Source organism: Cydia fagiglandana, chromosome 24, assembly GCF_963556715.1.
Source record: "Cydia fagiglandana chromosome 24, ilCydFagi1.1, whole genome shotgun sequence".
NCBI lineage: Eukaryota > Metazoa > Arthropoda > Insecta > Lepidoptera > Tortricidae > Cydia > Cydia fagiglandana.
In genome coordinates, this window is record NC_085955.1 from 5,374,237 (window position 1) to 5,392,334 (window position 18,098).

At 40.6% G+C, this 18,098-nt stretch overlaps 2 protein-coding genes across 2 annotated transcripts; one reads left to right on the top strand and one right to left on the bottom strand.

Moving 5' to 3' along the window:
* Positions 1-2,936: 2,936 nt before the first annotated feature.
* Positions 2,937-12,876, top strand: LOC134676183 (phenoloxidase-activating factor 2). Its single transcript, XM_063534506.1, has 9 exons — positions 2,937-3,119; positions 6,931-7,067; positions 7,582-7,733; positions 8,872-9,025; positions 9,872-9,996; positions 10,421-10,530; positions 11,265-11,426; positions 11,544-11,707; positions 12,604-12,876. Exons 2-9 carry the CDS (start codon positions 6,933-6,935, stop codon positions 12,793-12,795), a joined length of 1,194 nt encoding a protein of 397 aa, XP_063390576.1. The 5' UTR covers positions 2,937-3,119; positions 6,931-6,932; the 3' UTR covers positions 12,796-12,876.
* A 293-nt stretch (positions 12,877-13,169) lies between these two features.
* LOC134676195 (uncharacterized) lies at positions 13,170-17,802 on the bottom strand. The gene is made up of 5 exons (XM_063534524.1): positions 17,641-17,802; positions 17,123-17,186; positions 16,208-16,315; positions 14,527-14,636; positions 13,170-13,816 (listed from the first exon to the last, which is right to left on the bottom strand). Exons 1-5 carry the CDS (start codon positions 17,713-17,715, stop codon positions 13,697-13,699), a joined length of 477 nt encoding a protein of 158 aa, XP_063390594.1. The 5' UTR covers positions 17,716-17,802; the 3' UTR covers positions 13,170-13,696.
* Between the last annotated feature and the right edge of the window lie 296 nt (positions 17,803-18,098).

Genomic DNA, 18,098 nt, shown 5'->3' on the forward strand with positions numbered 1-18,098 from the left:
CATTTGACAGGAGCCTCTCGGTCAACTTACTGCAAACTATTTCTTTTAACAGAATCGTCAAGACGAATGACACGTAGCAAAAGCTAACTGAAGCCGAATTTAGAGCCAATTGTCAAGGCACGTCGTGGTCTCAGTAACAGGCGTTTGCTTTTCAAAGCAGAGACCGCGGGTTCAAATCTCAGTCGCACGCACCTAGAAATTACAGCTTTTTGTTTTTTTTTTGGATTTCATTTCTATTATTAATTTGTGTCTTCTGGTTTTATGTTAATTTCGCATTAGTTTATATAATTTTTGAAGATAATGTCACATGTAGCGTATGTACGGTTTTCTATCAGGACGTTGTAGGTTTGAACCCGCAGTGGGCGTTACTTAGATTACTCCTGTGCGGAATGCCATTTGATATTTACTACTCAAAAATCACGTTTGTTGTATGGGAGCCCCACTTAAATCTTTATTTTATTCTGTTTTTAGTATTTCTTGTTACTTCTAATAGCGTCAACAGAAATACATCATTTGTGAAAATTTGAACTGTCTAGCTATCACGGTTCCTGAGATACAGCCTGGTGACAGACGGACGGACGGACGGATGTCGATGGACAGACGGACGAACAGCAGAGTCTTAGTAATAGGGTCCCGTTTTACCCTTTGGGTACGGAACCCTAAAAATGGCTGGTCTCTTCGATATGAAAACAATGCATTTTATTAATTTCAGACATCATGTTTCATAGTAACATTTATTGCTTAAGACCTTACACAATCGATATCTAAATAGAAATAGTCTTAGTTTTATTTTTCAAAACGTTCGGGGTTCGATTCCCGAGCTGAGCACACATTTTTTTTAATGTATGAATGCAGTTTTTCGTGTTACTAAAATCGATAACATGATTCCTAAGAAGAGATCGGTGTATATCGTATAGTATCCGATTTTCCCATACTGGCCGATCTAAATGGGCTACCCTGTATAGTATATTTTACTACAATAACTAAGTGGGCTAAATAAATATATTAACATGGGTATATAATATGATCAACGGTTTGGAAGAACAGCTGCATATGACAGTTAAAATAAAAAAACCGATCATTCTAGTAGAACCTACTTATTTATTGTATAAGTTTGACACTTAACGATAAAATACTTATTTAAGAAAGGAGGTGTCAATTCGTAGTGCTACAGTATTTATTTTAAAGTTAAACAGATAAAATGTTGATGCTTAGTTACCATTGAAATAACAACTGCTTAGCAACTGGTGGCACCCTGGCTGCTGACGTACGTGATTGGCAGTGCGTGTAGGTATTAATGACAGCAGCTTGAATTTGATTGCTTAGTTACCACTGACTTTTTAACCGTTATTGTCATTGTGATTAAATAAGGGTGTATGTGTTAAAGAAAAACTCAGAAGTTAAGGTATTTGTGACGAACTGGAAGCCTACGTGAAAATGACATCTTAGATGTCCTTATTTTTGTGACGATTGAAGTGTATATGTTTTCTTGGACACCTTGCCCGCTCAGGTATATCTGCTGCTGACTGGCCATAGAATATATTTAGGTACAGTCAAGGAATTTAAATTCCGACCCATTTCGTACTTTGTCACAGTGACAATCAATATGAAAGCCGCTAGAGACCTCATACGGTTGTCACTGTGACAAAGTACGAAATGGGTCGGAATTTAAATTCCTTGACTGTACCTACTCGCTAAATTGTATCTGCCTTGATAATGGCTAAACTATGTCTGTATCTTTAGATATTAAACCGATTCGTTGCGTGTTCCATTTTCGAAAACTTTTGGCTGTGGCGCGGAACAATCATTTCATGTGACACGGCAGCCATGCCATGCGCCGTAAAGAATAACCGTAGTAGAATGTGATGACACGCCTACCGTGTCATACGCCACACGTAAAAAATCGGGCAAGTGCGAGTCGGACTCGCGCTCGAAGGGTTCCGTACCATAAAGCAAAAAAAAAACGGAAAAAAATGCAAAAAGAAAACGGTCACCCATCCAAGTACTGACCACGCCCGACGTTGCTTAACTTTGGTCAAAAATCACGTTTGCTGTATGGGAGCCCCACTTAAAACTTTGTTTTATTTTGTTTTTAGTATTTGTTGTTATAGCGGCAACAGAAATACATCATCTGTGAAAATTTCAACTGTCTAGTTATCACGATTCGTGAGATACAGCCTGGTGACAGACAGACGGATGGACGGACGGACAGCGAAGTCTTAGTAATAGGGTCCCGTTTTACCCTTTGGGTACGGAACCCTACGTACGTACGTACGCCAACGTCTACGTGTTTTACTTTCTATGCATCTCGCTCGTACGGATTTAAGTGTAATTAAGTTACGTTCACGCTAACGTTTATGTCAGTGTCAAACTGCTGGTAGCCGCACTGGAGTATTAACTAAAAGATCAGACCTAGCTAGATCGATTTGTCGCCCCCGAGAACCCCCATATAGCAAATTTCACCGAAATCTTTAGAGCCGTTTCCGAGATCCCCGAAATATACATATAGGTATAAATAAACAAGAATTGCTCGTTGAAAGGTATTAGATAGATGATTATTAGGATACACTAAATCTATGCAATACACAGTGTAGGTACTATTTTTGAACGTGGGCTTGTAAAGATGTTGGTGAACTATAATCAGTGGTCAGTTAATGTTGTTTGTTATTAGTTAGTGCCTACCGTTTCATTAATTTCATTATAAACACTTATCCTTAAAAAATATTAGTCTCAAAATAACCTATGACTATGAAGCAGCTATGAAGTCTATGAATAAGTGGGTTCACATACAAATAAAAACAATTAATGAGAACTTTAAATAAATAATTCACACAAAAAACCTTGTTACTTAAAAGTAAATCGCGATGTTACGTAGCGGGCAAAACCGGGTTTCATAAATACATGAACACACAAAGTCGTCTATCTGACATCATCAGTCCATCTCCCGCCGCGTGGAGGGTCACTCGCTCATTAAAAACATATCAACTAATAATTAAGAATAAGGAAATAAATGTAGGAAATAGGAAAAAAGTTGTGTGGTTTTGAAGTGTTTTATAATTGTGGTTTTTAAGTGAGGAGTGTATAAGTTTTAAAAAAGAAGACTTTTGTTTATCTTATCGGTGAGTTTGAGCTTTTAATGACTTATTTGATAACCAGTGCCCTTTTTTTGTTTACAAAAAGTCATCCTTGGATGACGTGTAAGTACACTCAAGTGTAAAAATATGGTGTACAAATCATATTCAAAAAATAAATATGTACCATTAGCTCTTATGTCAGCGAATTTATTAAGAACTATGGGACATAAGTATTTTTGAGTAAGTTGTGTTGTGTACACCCATATCTTTACACTTCACTGTACCTGACTGTACCTATGAATAGTGTGTTTCCAACTAAAGTGGCTATTTGGTCGCATGAGAGAAAATGTGGGGGTTCACTGCAAACATCGCAATTAAATGCGTCCATCTCCAACTCATTTCGGTTAGAAATAGAGAGATCCACAAATTTCGAATTTCGCAGTAGGCCCCACGTTTAAAAACATATAAAGCACAAATAAATACTTACCTACCTACTTAATTAGCAAATACCTACCTACTAATTGAAGTAAGCAAAATACTAGTCATTTTATTTTTTATTTCCTGCGTCATAAGAAGTATTTTCGTACGACCAAATCAAGATCACGATCCGACTTAAATCGTTAAGCAATTAAGATTAAATTCTGTTTTGTATTTTAGAGTCAAAACGTTAAAAAACGACATAATTGCAGCTAAATTACGTGATATTTAAACTCGACAAACATACCTACAATGGTAAACATCAAAAATATACATGCAAGTAACTAAATTTTCAGAGTCTGGTAACAAGATCCGAGTATTTGGTAGGTTACCACGGTTATTGCAAGTTATACTAATCAAACATCACATCTAATCTACCTAGTTTTAACTTTTATAATTGGGGCATTAATGGCGCTTACGCCACACAACGTCGCGCGGCATTGTATTTATATCGGAGCATCGTTAATAATAGCGTAAGCGCCATCGACAATAGGGTCCCTTTTCATGGATAACGTCACAATTCGACCTCTGTCCCACCATGTACTTATAACAACCCTATAAAAACTACCTACTTAAAAAACTACTTTGAAAACTAGTACAAAATGTACTTATATTAAATACTTGTGTTAAAAGTATGTAGGTATGTAAGTTATTGACAGATTTTCGTAAATGTACGACGCAACACAAGGGTGTTTTTCATGGTGGGGCGTGTATATACACGTTTTTCTAAAAGTAATGACACTATAAAACAACCTTGTTTTTTGCTAGCCTTCGGACCGTAGGTTATCATGTAATTGCTCATGGAGCTAGTTGCAGCCTCCATCAAGCCAGTTTTATGGTATTTATGGGCTCTACAAACGACACCATCTCATTCTATTTGCAATACATTACGTTTGCATTGCATTTGATCGATCGACTGAATTCGTTGCTTCTACTTAGCCGGCAATTATATTATACAATACTATTGGAAGGTCAGATGGCAGTCGCTTTCGTAAAAACTAGTGCCTACGCCAATTCTCGGGATTAGTTGTCAAGCCGTGGCAAAATGCTGGGATAACGCGAGGAAAATGATGATGATGTATTGGGGCCAGAATATGATGGTCACCTAACTCCGCGCATAGTAATAACAACTAAGACACGGCCGGCATTGTAATTAGGTTCAAGTTCAGTCAACCGGTCCGAGAGGTCGTCTTCAATGTTCGCGATAACATGTGCATTTATTATACCAAGATAACATTACTAAATAGTCTGGCTTCAAACATATTCATAGACAAACAGCTAAGGCTGTGTTATTATCCCATGTTAGATTAAAATATCTGGGAGACCGAGCTTTGCTCGGAAAAAAAAAACCAAAGATAATGGAAACAAAAAGCTTTCCCAGAGATTTTTTGAAATTGTAGAGAGAAAAAGTGTAATTTTAATCACTACACCTTATAAAACAAAATTCCCCGCCGCGTCTGTCTGTTTGTGTTTGTTTGTCCCTTATGTTCGCGATAAACTCAAAAAACCGGGCAAGTGCGAGTCGGACTCGCGCACGAAGGGTTCCGTACCATAATGCAAAAAAAAAAAGCAAAAAGAAAACGGTCACCCATCCAAGTACTGACCACTCCCGACGTTGCTTAACTTTGGTCAAAAATCAAGTTTGTTGTATGGGAGCCCCATTTAAATCTTTATTTTATTCTGTTTTTAGTATTTGTTGTTATAGCGGCAACAGAAATACATCATCTGTGAAAATTTCAACTGTCTAGCTATCACGGTTCGTGAGATGCCTGGTGACAGACAGACGGACGGACGGACGGACCGACGGACGGACGGACGGACGGACGGACAGCGAAGTCTTAGTAATAGGGTCCCGTTTTACCCTTTGGGTACGGAACCCTAAAAACTACCTGCTGAACGGATTTTCATGCGGCTTCACCTATCAATAGAATAATTTATGAGGAAGGTTTGTGTATAATTTCTTAACCCGTGCGAAGCCGGGGCGGGTCGCTAGTACAACATAAGATTAGATTTTCTTTAAAAACTATATACGACACAAAACAAGGGTGTTTTTCGCGGTGGGGCGCGTAGAATACACGTTTTTCTAAAAGTAATGACACTATAAAACAATTTTGTAATGGCCGGCCATACTCTTCGGTCATTTCCGGCATTTCCCCCATCCCTCATGACTGATCCAGTTATACTAGATTCATGCAATAAATACCCGTGACTTCCGGTATCGAAGCCGCATGCCTTTTCCCACTTGGATATGAATTTCCTTCAGTTGTAGGTATACCTATGCGAATAAATAAAATAAATAAAAAAGCCTTTAATTTCTCAACATCGTTACACAAAAAAAATATGATCATTTACAAAATAAATAAAGATTAAAAAAATGTATGAGAACCTCTTTTTTTATAGTGTATAGGCCTCCTCTAAGGTTTTCCAGAGCTCTCTGTCTGAAGCTGTCGTTATCCAGTTTGAGTCGTCTGACCAGCGCGTGCGCGGCTTGCTTCAGTTGCTTCTGCCGCGCTTTCCTGTGGGTCCGGGCCACACCGTAGCTGCTTTGGTCCAACGACCATCCTGCAGTCTTGCCAGATGGCCTGCCCATCTCCATTTTAGCTTCGGTGCCTATACTAAAAAGTCTATGAATTTGGTTTTTTCCTTAATTATGACCTATGCGAATATCGCAAATAAAATTAAAAACCTTGTATAGTCCGATAAGATGGCAATGATGCCATGTTTAATATGTCATGAGGTCAAGATGTTTCGCAAGCAACAATCTCGTTCGTTGCTAAAGGAAAATATGTCAAGAAACACAAATGCGTCTCTCGCCGAAGGGCACAGATTTATGCAAAAACCGGACAAGTGCGAGTCGGACTCGCGCACGTAGGGTTCCGTACCATATGCAAAAAAAAATAGCGGAAAAAAATGCAAAAAAAACGGTCACCCATCCAAGTACTGACCACGCCCGACGTTGCTTAACTTTGGTCATAAATCACGTTTGTTGTATGGGAGCCCCACTTAAATCTTTATTTTATTCTGTTTTTAGTATTTGTTGTTATAGCGGCAACAGAAATACATCATCTGTGATAATGTCAACTGTCTAGCTATCACGGTTCATGAGACACAGCCTGGTGACAGACAGACGGACAGTGGAGTCTTAGTAATAGGGTCCCGCTTTTACCCTTTGGGTACGGAACCCTAAAAACTATTAAATCACTAAACCTAAATGGGGCATTATCTATGAAAAGGGACCTTATTGTCGATGGCACTTACGCCGCACAGCGTCGCGCGGCATTGTGTTTATATCGGAGCATCGTTAAAATAATGGCGTAAGCGCAGAATGAGGTCGCTTTTCATAGATAACATCACAAATGTATTTTAAATTGTGTTGCAGAAATGTACCTGCTGCTGTTGACGGTGGCGTCTGCGCTCGCGCATCCCCAAACAATGACGGACGAGAATGCGATACTATTGGAGATCTTCGGCACCCCTCCCCCCCAGCAGGGGTCCACCACACTTGGCCTTGAAGACGTAAGTTTAAAATATCTGGGAGACCGAGCTTTGGTCGGAAAAAATATAAAAACTCAAAAATGCGCGTTTTCCCAGAGATAAGACCTAGCTGATAAATAGTTCAAAATATATTGCTTGTTTTCATTGTTCTTCATAGATAGAGATATATTACTTTGAAATAATTGTTGTTCTTAATGTCGATCGCCGCATGATGCGCTATTAGTCTGGTAACCTAAGCCGCCGTCTTAACCTATGCTGGGGCCCTGGGGCACATAAGAAATTGGGGCCCTTTTGTAAAGTAAAGAAAGCGAATTAAAGAATTTTTTTTCTACTATGATCTTTATGGGTAATCTAATATTCTGTTACTGTCTTTCGGCCCCCCCCTAGGCTGGGGGCCCTGGGCACGGGCCCCGTGTGCCCTTATGATAAAGACGGTACTGACCTTAGCTCTGTAGTGGCGTCCGAATTTAAGTTGAACTAAGTAGGAACGAAGGTGGTCATTCGTTTCCCAACTAGATTTTTTTTCTGTTTATAGTACACAGTCCGCTCGACCGACGCGACGTCTACATTCACAGATGGCGCTGGGGAGTCGTGCCAATGCGTTCCATACTACCTGTGCGATGATCAACTAAATGGAGTGGACGCTAACAACGCCTCTGTTACTGGATGGGGGTCTCTAGATATCAGGTAAGGTCCTAAATACCCTACTTACTTGGTTGGCGCGATGACCCAAAATGAGTCTTGGCCTCTATCACAAGAGCACGCCACTTTGCTCGGTCCAGAGAACATTTTTCCGTGAGCTCGGCCTATTTAGGTAGATACATATGAAAGTATTTCTTGACGGCAATTTATTTTAGTTAAAATGTTACTCCAAGAGCAAAAAAAACAAGTCCATTTCTGTTTCCATTCAGGGGGCCGATTTTCGAATTTCGTCTACTCGATTTCACGTATTTCATTAAATAATATCTCCACTATTAGGCATTTAAATTCTACTAATAGAATTGAAATCGAGTGGTCAATACTTACCAATAGATTCTAAATTTCGATCGCTCGTATTTCACTTTGCGTGCCGGACCACATATAATATTAATAACTTGAATTTTAACAACCCTAAATAGCCGAAAGGAATAGTGCTAATTAGAAACGGACAGCACGATTCGACCCTGAACCGCTGTCAAACTTCGGTTTTGTAGGAAGTTTCCTTTCTGTACGGTAGTACTATTTATCCTCGTGCCGCCCAATGTGCATTAGGATGTACATTCCGATTCGATTGAATGTCAACCTTAATAATGAAAAAAATAGGTAGCATTTCATTTGTCTCGTAAACTTTTCGAACAAATGAAATTCAACCTAATTGAGAATACAACAAGATTCTAAATTCCTTGGCTATAATTTTATATGGTGGGCGGCACGAGGTTATTCTGTGATTCCAAGTAACTGAGATGTATTTATGGTATCGTCTTGGGTAGTCCCATTCGTTCGTCAAGTTCTTAAATTAGTCCTATTCTACTTTCGTCACCCATTCTAAATTCGTCACAATCGTCGGTGGCTTTCAATGTAGAATGAGTGACGAAAGCAGAATAGGACTCATTTCAGAACTTGACGAAAAACGAATGGGACGACCCAAGACGATACCGTATTTATGATTTTAAATGTAATAATTTATGGTAAACATACTCGTAATGAGTCACCATTATTTTAAGTTTAATATTTGTACGCCAATAGGCAAAACACAGAGCTCTATTTATTATTTTATATATAAGACCTTAACTGTACCTGTGTTCCACAAATAAATTTTTACTTTACTTTACTTTACTTTACTCAGGTTCGGCAAGGACGACTGCCAAGAAAGCGTGGAGAGGTGTTGTAAGATACCGCGCACCGGGCCGGTTCCGACACCGCCGCCCACGCCGGCCCGGCCTGCCGGATGCGGCCACCGGAACCGGAAGGGGATAGACTTCAACGTCATTGGGGGCAGCGTGAGTTCAGCTGCAAGTACTATTATGACGACCGGTCTGGCCTAGTGGGTAGTGACCCTGCCTATGAAGCCGATGGTCCCGGGTTCGAATCCTGGTAAGGGCATTTATTTGTATTATGATACAGATATTTGTTCCTGAGTCATGGTTGTTTTCTATGTATTTAAGTATTTATATATTATATATATCGTTGTCTGAGTACCCACAACAAGCCTTTTTGAGCTTACCGTGGGGCTTAGTCAATTTGTGTAAAAATGTCCTATAATATTTATTTATTTCTTATTTATTTATAGGGGGCAGCATAAGAGCAGAGCCTATAGCGAGGAGTCTATTGTCTCCTCGCAGATGATAGCATAATAGTTTCTTAAAAGAGCTGCTGTACCATGTTCTACAAACGAGTCGGACTCGCGCACGAAGGGTTCCGTACCATAATGCAAAAAAAAGGCAAAATAACGGTCCCCCATCCAAGTACTCACCCCGCCCGACGTTGCAAATCTTCGATCAAAAATCACGTTTGTTGTATGGGAGCCCCACTTAAATCTTTATTTTATTCTGTTTTTAGTATTTGTTGTTATAGCGGCAACATAAATACATCATCTGTGAAAATTTCAACTGTCTATCTATCACGGTTCGTGAGATAGGTACAGCCTGGTGACAGATGGACGGAGACGGACGGACGGACAGCAAAGTGTTAGTAATAGGGTCCCGTTTTACCCTTTGGGTACGGAACCCTAAAAATCAAGGTTTGGTTCATTTAAATACGGAATAACTAGTATTTTAAGAGTGACCGTAACCATGGCAACTAGTGACAAGAAAAAGTTGCTTCACCCATTTGTTTCTTGTCTGTAGGGAGCGGAGGCCCAGTTTGGCGAGTTCCCGTGGGTGGTGGCGCTGATGGGCCCCAATGGATACATCGGCGTGGGATCTCTTATACACCCACAAGTGGTCATCACGGCAGCCCACGTTGTTGCGGGGTGAGTAAGATTTGAAACCGATGAGGAACAGGAGTTGCGTAAAGTGTCAACCAAAAATATAAAAGTTAATTTCCGTCCATCATCGAAAATAGAGGAACACTGTGTAAGACACCAGGCCGTCTTCCTATAGAACTTAAAAGAATATCATAAAGTAATATCCTTAAACACAAATTAAAACTGTTTTTATTGAGAGGGTGTTTTTATACTGTAGATGAAGTGTTCGATATTGTTTAGTCTCAAGTGTTGATTTACTTGTTTTTGTTTAGTTTTAAGTGTATGTGTAAAATGTATTTTCAAACACAATCCTCCAGGTAGCTCCAGGTTTAACCGGTTAACTCCGGGTTAGTTAATGGTGCAAGTGGCCTTAGGACTAGTTCACTAGATATTTGGTTTATTTTCGTCTCAATTTTGAATTCGTCTTCAGCCAAGCACCGGGGTCGCTGCGTATCCGCGCTGGCGAATGGGACACACAAACGGCCAAGGAGCGTCTTCCTCATCAAGAACGGGACGTGGCTGAAATATACATACACTCAGGTATTTCACGATTTGGGTACCCACATTTTTATCATATAGCTTTCGTAAAAACTAGTGCCTACGTCAATTCTTGGGAATTTGTCAAGCGGACTCTACTCACATGAGCCGTGGCAAAATGCCGGGATAACGCGAGAAAGATAATGATTTTTAGGGTTCCGTACCCAAAGGGTAAAACGGGACCCTACTATTACTACCTAAGACTCCGCTGTCCGTCCGTCCGTCCATCTGTCACCAGACTGTATCTCACGAACCGTGATTGCTAATATACAGTTGAAATTTTCACAGATGATGTATTTCTGTAGCCGCTATAACAAAAAATACTAAAAAGTACGGAACCCTCGGTGGGCGATTCCAACTCGCATTTGTCCGGTTTTTAACATATAGCTTTGATCAAGGTTAAAACCTTGCTTGCTTATTCCAGCAAGAAAAATAAGTATTTGACCGAGAAAGACGTCAACTGAACCGCGGCTGGCGTTCAAAGAGTTAAAATCATACTTACTTAAAGATTTTAAGACGAAACAGGAGCTGAGTTTTAAATGTTTTAGGTAAATATACCCGTCTCGCTAACCGAAGCGGCTCCTAAAACTAGTGCGATAAGGACATGGCGAAAAATCCTGCGTAAAAATCTCAAAAATCGAGGTTTCATACTCGACTGTTCCCTCCTCCAAAACTTATGGTCCTTGCCTCTATACATGAAAATAAAATTGATCCTAATAATAATTTTCTCATTTCAGATTTCCAAAGCAAGAATTTAAAGAATGACATGGCTCTGCTGCGGCTGGCGGAGCCCGTGGAGCTGGCTGAGCATATAGGGCTCCTCTGTCTGCCGGAACAGGGCGAGAGCTTCGAGAGTGGCCGGGAGTGCGTGGCCAATGGGTGGGGCAAGGATGTCTTTGGTAAGCATCATTCGTTTGAAACACCACAGAACTAAACATACCCTCTCTGATATTGGTTGGCTGGTAGAGAATAGTCTAAATCGCATAGTTTTAATTTTAAAAATTCTAATTGTGCAGGTCAGAAAGGCCGATACGCTGTGATTCTGAAGAAAGTCGAACTGCCCATGGTGCCGCACGGCATCTGCAACCAGCTGCTGCAGCGGACCCGGCTTGGCCACCGCTTCCGACTGCATCAGAGCTTCGTGTGCGCCGGGGGCGAGGAGGGACAGGACACTTGCAAGGTGGGTGGTAGGTTCGGGCAGTGGGGAGACACTCCTGACTTCGGACAAACTCGACTCCGTTCGGCTCAGCATTGCTCCGAGCAATTATTAGGGTTGACACTTTGACGTCCTTTTGCGTGCACGACCACAGATAAGATAATTACTTGAATTTTGACAACCCTAAATAGTCGAAGGGATTATTCCATACGTTAGAAAGGGGTATTCATGATTCGACCCTGAATCGCTGTGACACTTCGGTTTTGTAGGAAGTGTCCTTTCTGTACACTTTCTGTGTGTAGTAAGTACTCTATTAGTTATTCTGTGGTTCGGGCAAGAAGTGAGAGGGAATCCGAGACAAGTTGCGTTATTTAATCGGTTGGGCGTATTAATGTGACCTCGATGTAACTAAAATCGTATACGAGTTCGCGCGCCGTCAAATGAGCCCTAAGGGGTCATCCATTAATTACGTCACACGTTTAGGGGGAGGAAGGGGGTCAAGAACATGTGACATATTGTGACATGGGGGAGGGGGGGAGACACAAACTTTGTGACGTCACTTTAACTTCATCAATAAACGAAAATTTATTTAAATTATTTTATTCGCTGTACATTTAAATAACAAGTTTTTAAAACGAAAATAGTTTTTAATCGTTTCATTTTCTTTCCTAAGCAGTTTTGGGTTATAAAATTACTAATATTTATATCGTCAAAAATATTTTGATAAAATATTAATAATACATAGGTACTAACTTAATTCGATTTGGCGATTTCGTAGAAAAAATGTGACGTCACACTAGGGGGGGAGGGGTTTGCCAAATGTGACCAAGTGTGACAAGGAGGGGTCAAAAAACCTAGAAATTGGTGACGTAATTAATGGATGACCCCTAAGAGGGCTAACATCTTGCTTTTCCCCCCAGGGCGACGGTGGCGCTCCCCTAGCGTGTCCAATCGGCAACGACCGCTACAAGCTGACCGGGCTGGTCGCGTGGGGCATCGGGTGCGGCGCGCGTGACGTGCCGGCCGTGTACGCGGCCGCCGCCATGTTCCGCCGCTGGGTCGACGACAAAATGGCCGCCTGGGGCTTTGACACTACCGCTTATTCAGCTTGAGTCGGGTTAAAGATCCATGACTATTTACAATGTTTTTGTAATTTTATAATACTAATAAAAATCAAAAGTTAGTGCAAGGTTTTTATTTTTTTTTATTCTGAAGATATGGTACCCAACACCACCAAAGAAGCATATAATCACCCCTTAAAGCCTCCTACGAGCGCTTTTACAACGCGCGTTAATAAAGCGATTGAAACCGTCATCACGCTAAATTCGATTTAACGACCAACGCTTAAAGTCGAAAATCCAATAACGCTTCATAAAAATCGCCACCGCCATCGTGTGAATATCCATATCGATTTATGTCATTCAAACGCCTCTTTAACGCGCATTGTAAAAGCGCTCGTGCGAATGAGGCCTTAAAAATGTCGAACTGAATCGAATAGAATCATTTATTGCATATCACAAACCAGTTATAAAGGTGGTACATATTATCGGGTTAGTTTAAGTGACGCCAACTGAGAAACGCTAAATCGGGATTACTGAATAATCCTCATACAATAGGCCAAAGGTATGGTGCAATCTTTTCGAGCGATGGCGCCATAACCTTTGGCCTTCTCGAGTAGATGGCATTCATTTCAATATTTAACGAATTAACACATATCAGTGAAAGAATAAGGATCAAAGCCAAATGGCGTTCTAACAGTTTTAATATTCTGTCGAAAGATGGCAGTAGATGTACAGTCAGCAGCAGAAGTTGCTAAGCGGGCCAGGTGTTCAAAATGATCTTGAAGCGACTTTATTGTTAAGCGAATAAGAGCGTGTCAAGGTAATTTTGAATGCCTCGCCCGCTTAGCAACTTCTGCTGCTGAATTTACTGTGGCTACCTAATTTACCATGACAGTAACTCTCTATATACTCTATTCTCTTTGGTAGTACTATTATTTATTCCGATTTACATTTATTTAATCCTAACAGTGGGTAAAGCGCTGCTGCAGTGCGCGTTTTCTAGCTCCGTATGTATTTGCTTGAGCCGCGCCCGCGCCAGCGTCAGGTTAGCGTTAGTAGCGCGCATACTTTCCTGAAAGTTAAATATAGATGGTCAAGCAAAACTTGTCAGTAGAAAAAGGCGCCAAATTCATATTTTATATGAGACGATATCCCTTCGCGCCTACATTTTTCAAAATTGCCGCCTTTTTCTACTGACAAGATCTGCTTGACCAAGTATACATTGTTATATGTGACGTTCCACGGCAAAAGGTACCTTATGGCGGCTGGCGGTTACGTCGCATAGTGCCGCAATAATATTGGAGCGTATAATAGCGTAAGCGCCAACCGCCATAAGGTATTCGATTTGCTGATTTCGTGGAAAATTTTGAAAAACCTGTCTTTACACCAGGGACGGAGGGGTTTGCCAAATGTGACAATGAGGGGGGAGGGGGTAAAAAAACCTAGAAATTCGTGTGATATAATTAATGGATGACCCATATACACCAACTACAAAAAATAGCAGGAATAATTACAGGACATTAATGGCCCCAAACTTTATGGAACAACCAGTTTTTTGCACACTTGTGGGTAAGCTGATAGTACCAGTCCAACAACAACAAGGAAAACATCGTGAGGAAACCTGCATACATCTGCGAAGAAATTCAAAAGGTGTATGTGAAGTCCCCAATCCGCATTGGGCTAGCGTGGGGACTATAGCCCAAGCCCTCTCGCGCATGAGAGGAGGCCTGTGCTCAGCAGTGGGACGTATATAGGCTGAAATGATGATGATTGAGATAGTACCTGTCCATTGAGCAGCATCTTGTCAGCTCTGGTGAGCTTCTCCACAGCGATGTCGGTGGTATGCTTAACCAGACCCTCCAGGGTCGCTCGGAGGGACACGTTGCATTCCCCTGGAAAAATAAGGTAAGGTGTTATAAAATGAATATTTTTTTTATTTTTTTTTTATTATGAATGGGCTTACTCATGGCCACAGACTAGCAGCGTAGACGTGGCCTACGATGGAGCGAGCTCGCCCAGAAGGTGCCTGTTCACTCTTGATATAAAACTAAAATTAACTACAACTAAAAACTAAAGCTAAAATATTAAAAATACCTATAGTCGCACCAATAAAAGTCTACAGCGGATTTGATAGCCCACGCAGTGTAAGTGTTATGTAAACGTCATAATTTCATAGAAGTTTGACGTTTAAAATGACACTTGCACTGTGTGGGCTATCAAAATCGCTGCAGACTTTTTACGGTCTGACTATATCAAAATTTTGTGCCCTTGGTAAGGTGCTATTTATTCATTTTATAACACTTAGGGTTGGTTGCACCAAACTGTTCGTATCGTTAAAGAGTTCGCTAAATTTTTATGTATGGAAAGTTTCATAGTAAAGCGCCGGGGCGCGCCGGCTGACGTTGATCAGTCTGTCAAATGTGGTTGGTTGGTTGGCAACTGGCCCTTATTATACAATAAATGGTAGACTTTAACAGGTAAGGTGTTATGAATACTAAGGGCCAGTTGCACCAACCACATTTAACAGAGTGATCAACGTCAGCCGGCGCGCCCCGGCGCTTTACTGTGAAACTTTCCATACATAAAAATTTAGTGAACTCTTTAACGATTCGAACAGTTTGGTGCAACCGACCCTAAAAGTCACAGAAATTCATTTGTCACTTGCTTGTAAAGTGTTTAAGTTGCGTATAAGCGGCAAAAGTTGATTTTTATGCTCTAGTGCATAAAGTATAATGTATCTATGATCATCTATTTCGACCTTTATAAGTTCAATAATCTGCCATATAAACTGCCACTGGCGGCCGGCTTGCCCCACAAAAGGATTATCTTCTTCTTCCTCGCGTTATCCCGGCATTCTGCCACGGCTCAAGGGAGCCTGGGGTCCGCTAGACAACTAATCCCATGATTTGACGTAGGCACTAGTTTTACGAAAGCGGCTGCCATCTGACCTTCCAACCCAGAGGGTAAACTAGGCCTTATTGGGATTAGTCCGGTTTCCTCACCATGTTTTCCTTCACCGAAAAGCTACTGGTAAGGTACGAGCCGGGGTTTGAATCCGCGACCTCCAGATTGCGAGTCGCACGCTCCTATCGCTAGGCCACCAGCGCTTCCCACAAAAGGATTATACTAAAGCTAATTTAAATGATTTCTTTCTGGTACCTTATTGTACATTTTGCTGCATGTGTCATCCTCTTTTCACCCTCTCCTCTCACCTACTCAAAGGTTAACTGGAAGAAATCCCTCAAAGGGATAAGTTCGCCGTTGTACTTCTTACTAATTGTATGTTATTTTTAATGTCTTTTTGTACAATAAAGAGTTTACTACTACTACTTCTTTAACCTACGGTGTAAGGTCTAAGTACAGCAATACCTGACCAGTCGCTACGCTTTAAAACAAGGTTTAAAATTGAGATGTTCAAAATATGAGATCCTCTGTGAAATTGCCTGTTATATAACATACTCACACAACTTCTGATGCAGCAGGGAGCCAGGCAGTTTGTTCTGGTGCTGGAACGGCACATGCAGCGGCACGTCCAGGTCTGCCAGCACTATGGGCGTCGGCAGCCTGCCCTCTGGCAAGCAATAATAGTTTGTATTACAAGGGGAGAAAGTTCTTTCTTGTTTAACATCTCGCGTTCAAGCAGGGGTAGGAAACTAGAGCATTCAGGCCTTCTCCGTTCAGCTTAGCATTGCCCCGAGCAATTATTAGGGTTGGCATAACTTGATGCCCCTTTGCGTGCACGAACACAGATAATTACTTGAATTTTGACAACACTAATTAACCGAATGAGATAGTGCCATACATTAGAAAGGGGAGTCCGCTGGATGCGGGTGGCGCAAGACCGGTCATTGTGGCACTCTTTGGGAGAGGCCTATGTCCAGCAGTGGACGTCCTCTGGCTGATATGATGATGATGATTAGAAAGGGACAGCTTGATTCGTCCCTGACCGGTTGTCAAACTTCCATTTGGACGTAGTTTAGCGTAAAAGATCCATCCTCTAAAATTTGTCGTTTAAATGAATGACTTTTCCCTTTGACAGAAAGTTCAAATTTTACTAACAGATTTTTGTGGATTGGATCTTTTACCCTAAACTACGTCCATTTGTGGGAAGTTTCCTTTCTGTATGGTAGTACTGTTACTTATTCTGTGGTTAAAGTAAGATTTTTATTTATTTATTTATTATTTATTATTTCGTTTTAGACAGGCAGCTGATGCTGGTGCGTCTAAATCATAGACACATAGATAGATAGTTAGTTTAGTATAGATAGATAGTTTTTAGCACAAATAATTTAGTACATTGACTTGCTTGTTCTAATAAATTTAGTTTTCCTTTAAATCTAGGATGTATTTGGGTAACCTAAACAACTGGCAGTCTTACCATCATCGGACTCTGGGGCTTCTCCGGCAACAACAAATGCCTCCGCTGATTGCAGGTCCAAGGACTGAAAAAAAATGTAAGTAATATTTGAATTTTAACACCAAAATGGGCATTTCTAAGCCACTGTGTTTCTACTGTTGCACTTTTAATTCAGAAATTATGAGTAAAATCAAAAATTCATTCATATTCAAAAACAAAAGCAACTCTGTTCCAATTTTTATAATAATTTAATTTTCATTCGATATAATTTGTAAGTATGCTATAAGGACCATGGGACGCCAGAGGTTACAAAACCTTCATTCCTAACAGACAGTATAATTATGTGATCTGATCTTCAAACTGTATGAGTATGTACAGTTACTATCACCAAAAAATGGCAATAACTGTATTGATAGATATTGTTTGTAGTGTAGAACATAAATATACTTTCTATTAATATTAGTTACTGTGAGATTTACAAAAAAACATTTGTTTCCTCCAAACTATTACTACCTACGTCAGCAAATACGTAAACTTACCGGCGATTTACCAATTTCTATCTCGGAATCCGATTCCGAAGCTTCGCCATCGACTACGTGAACTGATTTAGACATAATTCTGCCTTGAATTTACAGAAATTTAATTAAAATTCTCATAAAACAAGAAATTACACTGCAGTGTTTCTGTTTACAATGCAAAGACGTTTTTTGACGTTTCGTTAAACGCAATCATGCTTTTTTAAGATGTGTTATTTTTTTTTTCTCTTTATTTTTAGAGCTTGTCACCGAGGTGAACATGTCGCTCCATAAAAAACCACAAATTAATATATTCTTACAACTAACTTATTCTACATACTAAAGCTTTTCGTACAAGCTGCAATAGCGCCATGGCGGCGTCCGACAGAGGAGCAGCCAGGACGCTATTGCAGCCCCCAACATCAAACATATTATTATGGCTTGAAAAAGCCAGTTGTATCCGAGCAGCTTCATTCCGGACA